The sequence below is a fragment of the Panicum virgatum genome, chromosome 7N, assembly GCF_016808335.1.
Source record: "Panicum virgatum strain AP13 chromosome 7N, P.virgatum_v5, whole genome shotgun sequence".
NCBI lineage: Eukaryota > Viridiplantae > Streptophyta > Magnoliopsida > Poales > Poaceae > Panicum > Panicum virgatum.
The window spans coordinates 14,884,579-14,899,626 of record NC_053151.1 but is presented as its reverse complement, the minus strand read 5'-3'; the positions used below and the strand labels follow the sequence as shown (position 1 = coordinate 14,899,626).

Below are 15,048 nucleotides of genomic sequence, written 5' to 3'. Positions count from 1 at the left end.
CTGGTCTCCTGGTCGTCCAAGCGGCAGCCGGTTGTCTCCCGCTCCAGTGCCGAGGCGGAGTACCGGGCTGTCGCTAACGGCGTGGCGGAGGCGTCCTGGCTACGATAGCTCTTGGCGGAACTCCACAGCCCGCTCGCCAAGAGCACGCTCGTCTACTGCGACAACGTCAGTGCCGTGTATCTCTCCACCAACCCGGTCCAGCATCAGCGGACGAAACATGTGGAGATCGACCTACACTTCGTGCGCGACAGAGTCGCCATCGGCGATGTTCGGATCCTCCATGTACCGACTACCTCCCAGTTTGCTGACATCTTCACCAAAGGACTGCCCTCCTCGACCTTCTCGGAGTTTCGCTCCAGCCTCAACGTAGCCACCTTTGTACTCTATTTGTACTCTCTTCTTGTCCACACTAGGTCGCTGAGTGAACCCCCGGAGAACTCAGCGAGCCTTGTAGCGCTCCAGTGTGCCATTAGCCCGACGCTTATGCGTCTAGATCCACTTGCCAGTCACCACATTGCAACCAGACGGACGCGGCACGAGGTCCCATGTCTGGTTAGCAAGAAGAGCCGCGTACTCCTCTTCCATCGCGCGACGCCAGTGAGGATCCGCCAAGGCGTCGCGGACAGAGAAGAGTACCTAAGAGACCCGCGGCTCTCCCTCGGCGGCGGAGAGAGTCGCGGCCTGAGACACCATCTGCCGAGTCACCATGGGAAGGATATGCCGAGTATCCCGATGGACGACGGGCGGGTGGTACACCGCCGGCTCGGCTCGAGAGGGAGCCAGTGGAGGCGGCGGCGGCGACGTCTCCGGTGGAGGCATCCCAGGAGCCTCCGGAGCAGGAGGCAGCGCCGGTGTCGGCACCGAATGACGCCGGTACACCTGCACCGGCTCAGCGTACCGCGGCGGTGCCGGTGTCGGCGCCGAACGACGCCGGTACACCTGCACCGGCTGAGCATACCGCGCAGGTGCAGGGGAAGGCACCGGGGCCGCGCTTGGCGCAGCAGGAGACATCGGGTCCACGCGCGGCACGATCGGAGGTCCCGGGGCCACGCGTGGCACGATCGGAGGTCCCGGGGCTGGGAAAACCTGCAGGGAAATGACAAACAGTAAAAGGTGGGTGAACCACCGGGTCAGTCGGAAACAGAGACTCCAGCTCGGGGTCAGGAGAAGGTGTGGAGGAAGTGGAGTAGGGGAAATCCGACTCGTCAAAGACGACGTGTCGGGAGATCGGGACGCGGCGAGAGGTGAGGTCAAAACATCGGTACCTATTGTGGTCAGGGGAGTAATCAAGGAACACACAACGAGTCGAGCGGGGCGCCAGCTTGTGAGGAGCAGTGGCGGAGGTGTTAGGATAACACGCACACCCGAAGACCCGAAGGTGGTCGTAGCGAGGAGGGGTACCGAAAAGAGCATGGTATGGAGTGGGATCAAGAGAAGCAATAGACAGAAGACGGTTGAGCAAGTAGGTGGTGGTGTGGAGGCTCTCAGCCCAGAAGCGCGGGGCAGAGAGACCTGGATCAGAAGGGTGCGCACGACGTCATTCGTCGTGCGAATCATCTGCTCAGCCTTACCGTTCTGAGAGGTATACGGACAAGACATACGCAGTTAAACACCCCGAGAGAGGAAGAAAGAACGGGAGGTCGAGTTGTCGAACTCCCGCCCGTTGTCACACTGGACGGCTTTAACTGTGAGGCCGAACTGAGTGGACACCTAGGCAAAGAAGTGGAGGAGGGTGGGGAAGGTCTCAGACTTGGCAAGGTCCATAGGTCACGGTGAACAAGATCAAATGCATACGTCGCATGCGAAGAAGAAGAAAAAAAAGGGAGCCGAACATGACGACCGAGCTGGCAAGCATGGCAGAGGGGCTCAGCAGGAGCCCTAGTACCAAGAACATCGGTACTACGACTGAGCTGAGCCAGAACGTCGCGGCCAAGGTGACCAAGACGGCGGTGCCAGGTGGTGGAAGACAGCGTCGCGGCAAAAGCAGTAGACCAAGACGGCCAGGGCGAAGAAGCCGAGAGTGGTGCAGCGGAAGAAGGAAGGCGAAGGGTGTAAAAGAGCCCCGTGCTGTCACACCGGAGTAGCGGACGCCGGGAGGCCGAATCCTTTACAGTGAGGCCAGAAGAATCAAACTCGATGGAACAAAAATTGTCAGCAGTAAACTGACGAATGGAAAGAACATTATGAACCATCTGAGGAGCAACAAGGACATTGAGAAGACAAAAGGAGCCAGGAGCAGAACCCACGGCGGTGACAGAAAGGCAAGACCCGTCACCAACCATGATGGAAGGACAAGAGGGGTGTGGGAGTCGGACAGAAGAGAGGATACCGGCATGTGGTGTGGTGTGGAAGGAGGCACCCGAGTCGGCGATCCACTCGGTGCTGACCGGCGGCGTCCGCCCCATGGCACTGAAGGACTGCACGAACAGGGAAGCAGCAGCGGCGAACATGGCCGCCGGCTAGGGCTGAGGACCCTCCCCCCGCCCCCCGACCCTGAAACGGCCACACCGGGATGCGCCCTGGCCATGGGGCGCTGAAGGATGGCCAGGCCGTACCTCCAGGGCCAGGAGCAGGAGCCGGAGTCAGGGCCAGAGTGCCCCGACAGCCTCCACCAGTACCACCAGAGGTAGCGCCGCCAGCACCACTACCACGTCCGCCCCGACGACGACGCCTGCGGCCTCCCCCACTCCTGGTCTTGCCGGTGAGAGGAGCACCAAAGAGAGGGTCAGTCCGGGATCCAGATCCAGAGAGCGGAGCCTGGTGGGTCTTGGCGGCGAGGAGGGCCATGGCGAGAGTAGCTTCGGCCGTTGCAGCGCCGGCGGCGATCGGATGCCCGCTGAAGGCGGCGGCGGCGGCGGCGAACGGCGCGTCCGCGGGGGGCATCCCGCGCGGGTCCCTTGGAGCGACGGCCTGCGCGGCGTGCGCGGCGGTGAGGGAGGCGGCGGCCCACGCGGCGTGCGCGGCGGGCGCGGCGGCGGCCTACGCGGCGTGCGCGGCGGCCTGCGCGGCGTGCGTTCGCGCGGCATGCGCGGCGGGCGCAACGGCGGCCTGCGCGGCGGGCGCCCGCGCGGCCTGGACGAGCTTGGCCTCGACGAGCTTGGCATCGAGGTCCTGCAATATCTCCTGTGCGCGCTCGTAAGCCTTGAGGTGCGAGTCGACGCCGCGCAGGTCGTCGACCGCGGCGGATGGGGCGGCGCCGGCGCCCCGGGGCGGCCATGCGCACGCGCCGGGGGCGCCCGTGCCACTCGCAGCGGCGGCAGTGGCCTGGAAGGGCCACGCGCGCAGAGGCCGGGGCCAGAGGAGGGAGGGCCGCGCCAGCGTGGGCAGCAGCGGCAGTGGCTGCGCCGGCCGTGGGAGCAGCAGAGGAGGGCGCGTGCAGGGTCGCGGCTCCCGCGCCCAGGACAGAGCCAGCGGCCGGCGCTAGAGGAGCGGCAGGCGGCGCCAGGACCTGGGCGGCCGCGCTCTGGGCGGCCTGGAAGGCCGGGGCGGCGGAGCCCCCAGCGCTAGCGGCCAGCGCAGCAGGGGCAGGGGCGGCGCATGCGCCAGAGCCCGCGCCGTAGGCCTGGGCGGCGGCGGCGCACCCCCCTAGGGGCTGGATCGAGCGGCGGCCGCGGATCCCGCGAATCCCGCGCCATGGTGGCAGGCCTCGGCGTCGCAGGCCTGCTCGGCGCGCGAGGTCGGCGGCTTGGACCGCGAAGGCATCGCGGCAGTCCTGCTCGGCGCGCGCGAGGTCGGCGGCCTAGAGCCGCGCGCCTGGGGCAGAGGACCCGGCGTCATGGCACGCCTGGAGCAGAGCAGAGGAAAGGGGGAAGACGAAGCAGGTGCTGGACGCAGGAGCGGCGGCCGCAGCAGAGGTAGAGGAGGGGAGGGAAGGAGAGAGGAGGAGGCGCCAGCGGCCGGCGGCCAGCCATGGCGGCGGCGGCGGGGAAACCCTAGGCAAATGATACCATGTAGGAGAGAATAATGGCTTGTATTCCTCCAAACCCTAGAAGGGTGGGATATATAGATTCTCTAAATGGGCCTCTATACATGGACTCACATATACACCAACAAAGGCCATTCAAAAGATGCACAAATGATGTCGAGTATGCAAATCCACAAATTAGACACAGAAGGGTAGCACACTAGCTATCAGTTGTGTCCTATGATTTTAAAGTCCACAAATAATACGACATGAGAGTTAGAGAAAAAATACAACCATTATTTCAGAAACATACATAAGCATTAAAACACCCAGCCAAGCACAGTTCATAGTGAGATCCAGGTCCCAGTAAATCTAACCAAAGTGGAGGAATCATTCGACTAATTGTTCATGGCAACCTAGCCTAGTCCAAACGACCCGGACCTGTCGCACTCTTCAGGCATGGGTACAGCTGGACGAACCTAGCTTTTCAAAGCCATGCTTTTTCAGGCCAGGCAAGGGGTGTGAACAGGTCTATACTCACCATAGAAAGATGAAGGCCAGAAAACATTCAAATATCATATTTTCGACAATCAACTCTCTAAAATTCCATATTCTACTAATACCAAGACTCGAGATACTATTATCTTTAGTCCCACATAATTGTAATAACTCAGAACTCACTATATAATGTATTCAAGTCTTCAAGGAGGAAAAAGGAAATGGAAATAGAGTTACCATTGTACGGCTTTCTAGGCTTATTATCAAATAAGCATGATATTCATTATCCTCAGTTATAATTCCACGGGAACTCTTGTAGTAAACCGTCCAAATACCTGTGCAACTTGGTAGTTCCACCTACACAAGTTATGAACAAACATAAGCAAAATACTTGGGACAACGAAATTGAAACTTCTGAGAACAAAAAAGACAAAGATAATGATACCGGTGTCAACCTATAATTGCACAATATTAATTTCCACAATATAAGTTATTTGGGTACTGTACACTTCTGACAAGTCAATTCCCTTCTATTTTCCCGCTATGTCTAGTCCCCAATTTTTTCACATGATTCACTTTTTCACTTAAACAGTGATTGTCATGCCTGGTAGTAATGTCATCATCCTAATCGCTAAAAATTAACACAAGCCCCCTCCTGATCTACACAACAGCCACAGATAAGCTCTCTTACACATCATCACGGAAATGCTCAAAACCACAACCAAGTTATCCTCACCAAGGACAATACTAACGAATCAGCTAAAAATCTGCCTCCAACACCAACCATTTACAGCGACAAATATCCCCTCATTATCATTGGTCTTCTTCTGCGGACACAGCTTCTCTGCCAATGACAATGACATTAAGATCCATCCACCACTCTGATGGTACTGCCTATAAGCATCCAGTTATTCAACCCATCAAACCCATCTATGCCACAGCCCAGTTATCAAACCCATGAAAAGGTGGCAATGGCATGTGACAAGAAATTGGACAGTATAGGTTTGGTGAGTGGGGGAGTTTATGAGGTATCAATTAGTTGGGGGTCTGGTTTAGTTTGTACCAAGATGTGTCTGGGGGAAGTATGGACATGAGTGCACTATAAGCCTTTTCACAATTTTCCCTAAATTCAAAATATAACATGCATATTGATGATTGCAAAATAGAAAATACTAATATAAGATGGGAAGGCAGAAGAAAAATGGTGAAGTATGTTGTTAGAGTTTCACAAAGGGAAATGTAGTGGTAAATTGAGCAGCCCTGGTATGACCCGGTGACTGAATTTTTCTGCTATTACATGACGAGCGATAATTTTGGGGACTAGACCTTTTGTTTTTTTCTGTCAATACATGTCAGGTTATCCAGCAATGTTAACATATTGACATGTTACAACATGTATATAACATTATAACCTATTGTGATTACATTACCATCCCCAAAGTCCAACAAAAAATAACCTCTACGTGTATTTCATTAGGTCAAAGTTACGCATAGCGAATGAATGTGCACTGGGTCTGTTAAGTAGCCCAACCAGAGTTTGCAACATCAAAAGTACAAATGCAACTTTGTCCAAATGAACAATCCCAGGCATAATAGTGGCATCAATTGACAAAGAAAGAAAATTGCATACCAAGCATTTTCTTCTTTCCAAAAGAGTGATAAAGGGTGATTGATCAAAAGAACAGGAAAAAAAATATATGCACCTCGGTAATTAAATCTGGACGAATAGATTGTTGAAGGGCCGACAGTGTTCCATTCTTTCCATGACCAGAACAACACACCTGAAACAGGCAATATTGTCACAAAGGAAGAAACTCAAATGAAGAATGACAGAAGTTATACAGATCAGCAATTATCTAAGAAATCAGGATGAGTAGATTGTGTTTCATGACATGGTTCCACTAGAGCAAGAAAGATTTGATGCAAAGAAAGGTAACAAAAAGTAAATTATGAATCACATTAAAAAAGGGCAGCCCGGTGCATTTAGCTCCCGCTTGTGCAGGGTCTGGGGAGGGGTCCGACCACATGGGTCTTTTGTACGCAGCCTTTCCCTGCATTACTGCAAGAGGCTGTTTCCAGGACTTGAATCCGTGACCTCATGGTCACAAGGCAACAGCTTTACCGCTGCGCAAATTCATTAAGGATGTGTGATGCAGACAAGAGGGCTGAACTGTCACACAGCAAGTGCACTGGGCACACTAGCAGCCAGGCTTGAAGCAAGGACCATTCGGGTGCAAGAAACAGCAGCAAGAACGATGTCTCTATGTTACTTTGTTTACGTTGGAGAAAAGTTAGTTTGTCTACTTCAGCAACTAGAATTCTAATTGCATCAGTAAGTTAGCATCAGGATTGGATGTGCCAGATCTGTGCGTTAGGGCTGGTCCTACCTAAGAGCTCCTAAATTGATAGTGAAAATAACAAAATCTACTTCCTTTGCTACCCTCCTATCGTTCCAAGCAACCAGAGACGCTCGACTTTTTTTTTATCGCAGTGTTTAACCTGTCAAGAATTCGGTCAATGACATAGCATATGGAAGAATACTGAAAAGGTTAACACATGCAGTAAAATGGGTGGAAAAATTAATCCATGGCTGCTTACCACATGTGAGATTTTTTTTATTTAGTTCTTTTGAGAATTTTATTTTGCAAAGGGACACTCTGAGGTACAATTTCTAAAAACTAGCCCTGTAATTCAGCGATAATTGTCACGGCACCAAAGGCACATACCTCAGTGCTGTGACAGTTAGAGTTGGCCCTGCTGTAATGACAGGATACGTGGCATCACAGTACCCTTTGTTGGAGTATATTGAGCCCATGTGTATAGAGGCCCATCTAGAAGCACATGTATAGGATCTATTTATACCCACCCTTCTAGGGTTGGAGTAAGACAAGCCATCATTTCCTCCAACATGGTAATCAGAGCCTAGCTCCTGTGCACAGGCGCCGCCGCCGCCATCCTCCCAGGCGCAGCCGCAGCTCCACTGCACGCGCGCCATGGCCGGCCAGCCGCCGCCGCCCCTCTCCTCCTCTTCCTTTCCTCCCCTCCCCTCCCCTGCTAGCGCCGCCCCCTCCATGGCTGCGGCCCCTGCTCCAGGCGCCGCTGCAACCGCCGCCGCGAGCTGGCCGCCCGCGGCCGCCATGAGTTGGCCGTCCGTGGGCGCCGCCGCCGCTGCTACGGGCGCCACCTTCCCCTCCTCCCCTCACCCGCGCCGCCACAGTAGCAGCAGCCGCTCCCCCTACAGCCGCCAACTCCCTGGCTGGCCGGCAACCAGTGCAGCCCGCGCCGCCGGCCTTTGCTGCTGCTGCGGGCCCCCTCTCCTCCTACCTCCCCTACCTCTCCTCTGCTGCGCATCTAGGGCGCAGATCCCCTGGTGCGGGCGGATCTAGGGCGCAAAGGCCCTGGGATGCACCTGCCCCGCAAGTCCCCGCCGCTGCCGTGCTGGGCGTGGCCGGCGCCGCTCGTGGCTCGCGGCCGCCAGCCGCGGCCGAACGCGCCCCCTCCCCTGCTCCAGGCGCCGCAGCTAGGCCGCCCTACGCCACCGTCGTGCTGGCCACCGCCCAGGGCGCAGCCGCAGGCGCCAGGGCGGACGTCGGGGAGGGTGCGGGCGCTGGGGCGGCCGGCACTGCCGCCGCCGCCGCCCAGGGCGCCGCCCAGGCCGCCGTCGACCTCCGGGACGCCCTCACGTCCGCGCGGGCCGCGTCCCGACCCCTGCTCGCGCCTCCTCCCACCCTCGGCGCGACTAGGGCAGGGGACGCGCTGTCCTCGACCTCGATTGGAGCAGGGGAGGCGGTGATTGGCACAGGGGGCGCGCGTGCGGGCTCGGCCCCCGCCCCCGCCCCTGCCATGCAGCTCTTCGACGCGCACTGCCACCCCTCCAGGGCGCGGCTCTGTTCCAGGCCGCCACCCAGTCGCCTCCTCCGCACCACGGCGCGGGCCGCGCCGCCGCGCACGCCGCGCAGGCCGCCATCGCATCCGCCGTGCAAGCCGCGCGGGCGCCCGCCGCGCACGCTGCGCAGGCCGCCATCGCGCCCGCCGCGCAGGCTCAGGCCGTCGCGCCCGCAGACCTGGCCGCCGCCGCCGCCTTTGGGGCCGCAGTCGCGCCCGCCGCGCGGGCCGCTGCCTCCCTCGCCGCCGCGCACGCCGCGCAGGCCGTCGCGCCCGCTGCGCACGCCGCCTAGGCCGTCGCGCCCAGGGACCCCGCGCGGGCCGCTGCCTCTCTCGCCGCTGCACAGGCTGTCGCGCCCGTCGCGCACGTCGCGCCGGTCCAGGCCGTCGCGTGCCCTCGTCCTCTGCCCCAGCCGGTGGCCATGCTCGCCGCTGCTGCTCCCCTGTTCGCGCCGTTCTGGACACCGCCCGCTCCATCCAGCCAGCAGCCGACCTGGCCTGGGGGTGGGACCAGGCCGCACTGGCGCAGTCCTTCAGCGCCATGGGGGGGACGCCGCCGGTCTGCACCGAGTGGATCGCCGACTCGGGTGCCTCCTTCCACACCACCCCACATGCCGGTATCCTCTCTTCTGTTCGACCCCCACACCCCTCTTGTCCTTCTTCCATCATGGTTGGTGACGGGTCTTGTCTTCCTGTCACCGCCGTGGGTTCTGCTCCTTGCTCTTTTCGTCTTTCCAATGTCCTTGTTGCTCCTCAGATGGTTCATAACATTCTTTCCATTCGTCAGTTTACAGCTGACAATTCTTGTTCCATCGAGTTTGATTCTTCTGGCCTCACTGTAAAGGATTCGGCCTCCCGGCGTCCACTACTCCGGTGTGACAGCACGGGGCCCCTTTACACCCTTCGCCTTCCTTCTTCCGCTGCACCACTCTCGTCTTCTTCGACCTGGCCGTCTTGGTCTACCGCTTTTGCCGCGACGCCGTCTTCCACCACTTGGCACCGTCGTCTAGGTCACCCTGGCCGCGACGTTCTGGCTCAGCTCGGTCGTAGTACCCATATTCCTGGTACTAGGGCTCCTGCTCAGCCCCTCTGCCATGCGTGCCAGCTCGGTCGTCATGTTCGACTTCCTTTTTCCTCTTCCTCGCATGCGACGCATGCATTCGACCTTGTTCACTGTGACCTGTGGACCTCCCCTGTACTCAGCCTCTCTGGCTACAAGTACTATCTGGTGGTGGTCGATGACTTCTCGCACTACTCTTGGACGTTTCCTTTGCGTGCCAAGTCTGAGACCTTCCCCACCCTCCTCCACTTCTTTGCCTGGGTGTCCACTCAGTTCGGCCTCACCGTTAAGGCCGTCCAGTGCGACAATGGGCGGGAGTTCGATAACTCCACCTCCCGGTCTTTCTTCCTGTCTCGGGGTGTTCAGCTACGTATGTCTTGTCCGTATACCTCTCCTCAGAACGGCAAGGCTGAGCGGATGATTCGCACAACGAACGACGTTGTGCGCACCCTTCTGATCGAGGCTTCTCTGCCCCCGCGCTTCTGGGCTGAAAGCCTCCACACCGCCACCTACTTGCTCAACCGCCTTCCGTCCACTGCTTCTCCTGCTCCCACTCCACACCACGCTCTTTTCGGTACCCCTCCTCGCTACGACCACCTTCGGGTCTTCGGGTGTGCGTGTTACCCTAACACCTCCGCCACCGCTCCTCACAAGCTGGCGCCCCGCTCGACTCGTTGTGTTCCTCGGTTACTCCCCTGACCACAAGGGGTACCGATGCTTTGACCTCACCTCTCGCCGCGTCCTGATCTCCCGACACGTCGTATTTGACGAGTCGGATTTCCCCTACTCCACCTCCACACCTTCTCCTGACCCCGAGCTGGCGTCTCTGTTTCCGACTGACCCGGTGGTTCAGCCACCGTTACCGGTCTATCCTTTTCCTGCAGGTTTTCCCGGCGCACCGGCACCGTTTCCGGTGATCCCTGCTGCGCCGAGCGCGGCCCCGGTGCCCGCGGTCGCGCCGCGCGCGGTCCCCGGACCTCCGGTCGTGCCGCGCACGGACCCGGTGTCACCCGCTGCGCCACGCGCGGCCCCGGTGCCTTACCCTGCACCTGAGCAGTACGCTCAACCGGTGCAGGTGTACCGGCGCCGCTCGGCGCCGAACCCGGCGCCGAAGCGATACGCTGAGCCGGTGCAAGTGTACCGGCGTCGTTCGGCGCCGACACGGGTGCCGCCTCCTGCTCCAGAGGGTCCTGCGACGCCGACACCGGAGCCGTCGCCGCCGCCGCCTCCTCCGGCTCCCTCTCGAGCAGAGCCAGAGGTGTACCACCCGCCGGTCATCCATAGGGATCCTCGGCATGTCCATCCCATGGTGACTCGGCGGATGGCGTCTCAGGCCGCGACTCTCTCCGTCACCGAGGGAGAGCCGCGGGTCTCTCCGGTACCCTCCTCTGTCCGCGACGCCTTGGCGGATCCTCACTGGCGTCGCGCAATGGAAGAGGAGTACGCGGCTCTTCTTGCCAACCAGATGTGGGACCTAGTGCCGCGTCCGTCTGGTTGCAATGTGGTGACTGGCAAGTGGATCTGGATGCATAAGTGTCGGGCTGATGGCACACTGGAGCGCTACAAGGCTCGTTGGGTTCTCCGGGGGTTCACTCAGCGACCTGGTGTGGACTATGATGAGACCTTCAGCCCAGTGGTGAAGCCCGCTGCGGTGCGCACGGTCCTCTCGCTTGCGCTCTCGCGCTCTTGGCCTGTGAACCAGCTGGACGTGAAGAATGCATTTCTTCACGGCACTCTCTCAGAGACTGTCTACTGCTCTCAGCCAGCGGGATTTGTGGACTCGAGTCGTCCGGATAGGGTCTGCCGGCTCAACAAGTCTCTCTATGGTCTGAAGCAGGCTCCTCGGGCTTGTTACTCTCGGTTCGCCTCGTTCTTGCTGACATTGGGGTTTATCGAGGCCAAGTCTGACACGTCTCTCTTCGTCTACCGCCGTGGGGATGAGACTTCCTATCTGCTGCTCTACGTTGATGACATTGTGCTCACAGCCTCTAGTCAGCGGTTCCTTCAGAGTGTCATCTCTCTGCAGCAGGAGTTTGCTATGAAGGATCTCGGTCAGCTCCACCACTTCTTGGGTGTCACTGTTGAGCCTCGCCCGTCTGGTCTTCTCCTACACCAGCTGCAGTACGCACTCGATATCCTGGAGCGGGCTGGGATGACTGATTGCAAGCCCTGCTCCACTCCTGTCGACACTCAGGCGAAGCTGTCTGATCTGGGTGATCCGGTGGCGGATCCTACTGCCTACTGGAGTCTGTCTGGTGCTTTGCAGTACCTCACCTTCACCAGGCCGGACCTCACCTACGTTGTCCAGCAGGTCTGTCTCCATATGCATGATCCCCGAGAGACACCTTGCTGCGCTGAAGCGTCTCCTCCGCTACGTCCGTGGCACTGTGGACCTCGGCCTGGTTCTTCACCGCTCGTCCTCTGCTGAACTGGTGGTCTACACCGACGCTGACTGGGCTGGCTGCCCGGACACTCGACGCTCCACTTCCGGCTACGCCGACTTCCTGGGCGGCAACCTGGTCTCCTGGTCGTCCTAGCGGCAGCCGGTTGTCTCCCGCTCCAGTGCCGAGGCGGAGTACCGGGCTGTCGCTAACGGCGTAGCGGAGGCGTCCTGGCTACGACAGCTCTTGGCGGAGCTCTACAGCCCGCTCGCCAAGAGCACGCTCGTCTACTGCGACAACATCAGCGCCGTGTATCTCTCCGCCAACCCCGTCCAGCATCAGCGGACGAAGCACGTGGAGATCGATCTACACTTCGTGCGCGACAGAGTCGCAATCGGCGATGTTCGAGTTCTCCATATCCCGACTACCTCCCAGTTTGCTGACATCTTCACCAAGGTGCTGCCCTCCTCGACCTTCTCGGAGTTTCGATCCAGCCTCAACGTAGCCGGTGGCTAGTTGTGGTTGCGGGGGGGTATTTGCCCTTTGTACTCTATTTGTACTCTCTTCTTGTCCAGTCTTGAACACCGCTGCGTCGGTAGTTCAGACTGCGGGGGGTGTTAGTTTTCTTGTTGTCCAGTCTTGAACACCGCTGCGCCGGTAGTTCAGACTGCGGGGGGTGTTGGAGTATATTGAGCCCATGGGTATAGAGGCTCATCTAGAGGCCCATGTATAGGTATTATATATACCCACCCTTCTAGGGTTGGAGGAATACAATCATTATTCTCTCCTACTCTCTCTTTCAATAACCAACAATTTCAGAGTTCAAACAACTTACCAACTCATAATTGCTTTGTTTTGCAATGCCTGCCGCATTCGGATCCGAATTAGTTCTTAAACCATATGCAAAATCTTTCAGAGGACCAACATTGATCAGAGCATCTCTCACGACAAATGAGATCTTCTGTAAAGTTTACATGAAATAAATCAGCAATAGGAGAGAAAATGGCAAGCACCTATGCAGCAGGAAACTTATCATGTAACAAAACAAAATGAATAACTAAAAATAAAGAAGAAATCGTATAACCTACAACAAATGGAACATATAGCAGCACTGCAGAAGGTGGATATAAACAGATAGCTACGATACAACAGAAAGTATTCTTCAGACCTGTGCTGAATCTAGACTATTTGGCACTGAATTACTATGAAAAGAAAGTTCCTCAACACTGTTCACATCTTGTAAAACATCAGAAGGAATCCTTTTTAGACGCTTTGCAAAAGGCGGGTCACCTTCAATATCAGCAGACTGTTGCACAAATAGAGAACAATATATCAGTCACCAAGGTTCAAGGGACAGACTAAGAATAAGTTGAGCATAATTTCCAAAAGTTCACCGCTACATGTGTTACAAATGATTCATGCATGGAAAGATGCAGTCATGTATAGGAATAAAATTATACACTCACAAAACAAAGCAAAAAAATTGTAAGAAAAATATTTACTATCAATTGCATGAAATAAACAAAATTCTTAATGTAGGAGAGTGGTGCAATGGACGAAACTTAGCAGCAACCTCTAGTCTAGTTTTTTTCTCGAACGAGCCCTTGCCTAGTTTTAATCAAGCAGCTAGACTAACAATAAAAAAAGACAAGCATTGATAGTTTTTTCCTGCACTGACATTCCTACCATATGATTCTAGATAGTATTTCTGCATGTATCTAGCCTGATTCCAATTGCAAAGTTTTCTCCTGCACCGACATTCCTACCATGTGATTCTAGATAGTATTCCTGCATGGATGCCTGATTCCAATTGCATCTTCTAACATGTAAGAGCTAGGACAATTTACACAAAATCATAAGTTAGCAGAATTGCAAGGCCATTACAAACTTGCAATACAAATACATTTGATTTTCAAAGTCCATGTTTTCCTAGTTAATTCCCTGACTTGCGGTCGCTCCATCACCACATGATGTCCATTAACCACACCCTTCCAGGATCTTGTTGGGAGTCCTGCTAGAGTACCTGTTCACGACACCGCCATCATCTACCATGGGCCGACTCTCCAAGCAGCCTCTGCTCCCTCCTGGGCTGATCCCGGGCCACCACCAGCTGTTCAGCGGCCTGCAGCCGGTATTCTCGACGCACCCTAGCCGGCCCACGACCACTCCGTGCAATAGAGCAGAGGGCCTCAGGGATACGGCTGCTTCACCGCCACCTGTCATGACCCAGGTTGGTTCAAGCTGCTTCACCACCACCAGCTCTTGCCCCAGCGCTGGTCCCTACCCGGGCACCAGAGCCACGCTGCCCAGTCACATGCTCCCAGAAAAGGACTCTTCAACATGTTCATTTCATGAACCTCTCAGGAACTGCGCCACCGTCACCCATTCTGGCTAACTACAGTAGTGGGCTGGCCGATCGCAACCAGAGAGCGGCGACGGGTGACAAGTAGGCGCTCAACTACAATGACACATGCCCAGTCACAAGCTCCCAGACAAGGACTCTTCAACATGTTCATTTCATGAACCTCTCAGGAACTGAGCCACCGTCGCCCATTCTGGCTAACTACAGGAGTGGGCTGGCCATCACAACCAGAGAGCGGCGACGGCTAACGAGTTTGAGGCGCTCATCTACAATGACACCTGGCAATTCATACCTCGACCACCAGGCGCCAACATTGTTACGGGCAAGTGGATCTACAAGCACAAGTTCAACTCCGACAGCACACTTGCCCATCACAAAGCGTGTTGGGTGGATGGCGGCTTCTCTCAATGGCACATCACCAAGTACGATGAGACTTTCAACCCCGTCATCAAGTTTGCCGACATCCGGGTGATCCTCAGCATCGCTGTCCCACACGCCTGGCTGATACACCAACTAGACATACTACTGCCAGCATCCACCAAGATTCGTTGACTCCACCATGCCCAACCATATGTCTATTGCAGAAGCCCCTTCCCTTGTGCATAGTACCAGCACTTTAACACGCATATCAGGCAGCCCGGCTTCATCGAGACAAACTCCGACACTTCCCTCTTTGTTTGAAAGAAACAAATTGGGCACGAGCATCACCTGTTTGCTCCTATACATTGATGACATCATCATCACAGCTTCATGGCCGCACCTTCATCGCATCACAGCACGTCTATGCTCCAAGTTTGCAATGACAGACCTATGCGACTTCCACCACTTCCTCAGCATCGCTGACACGCTCCACCGACAGCCTCTTTGTATCCCAACGACAGTACGCCCTCGACCTCCTCTAGCGCACAATCATGGCCAAGTGTCACTCCACGTCAACCCCAATTGACACTCGAGCCAA

The 15,048-nt window shown here is 56.6% G+C and overlaps 1 protein-coding gene across 8 annotated transcripts in view; it reads right to left on the bottom strand.

Annotated features, from left to right (window-relative positions):
* The window catches only part of LOC120682228 (probable cleavage and polyadenylation specificity factor subunit 1), a 56,805-nt gene that overhangs the window by 28,123 nt on the left and 13,634 nt on the right, over positions 1–15,048 (bottom strand). For all 8 annotated transcript variants that reach the window (XM_039964035.1, XM_039964038.1, XM_039964039.1 and 5 more), the window contains 4 exons: positions 12,897–13,034; positions 12,564–12,689; positions 6,106–6,183; positions 4,640–4,759 (listed from right to left, as the gene is read on the bottom strand). In XM_039964035.1, coding sequence (XP_039819969.1) covers positions 4,640–4,759; positions 6,106–6,183; positions 12,564–12,689; positions 12,897–13,034 — 462 coding nt within the window. The remainder of the gene's footprint in view (positions 1–4,639; positions 4,760–6,105; positions 6,184–12,563; positions 12,690–12,896; positions 13,035–15,048) is intronic.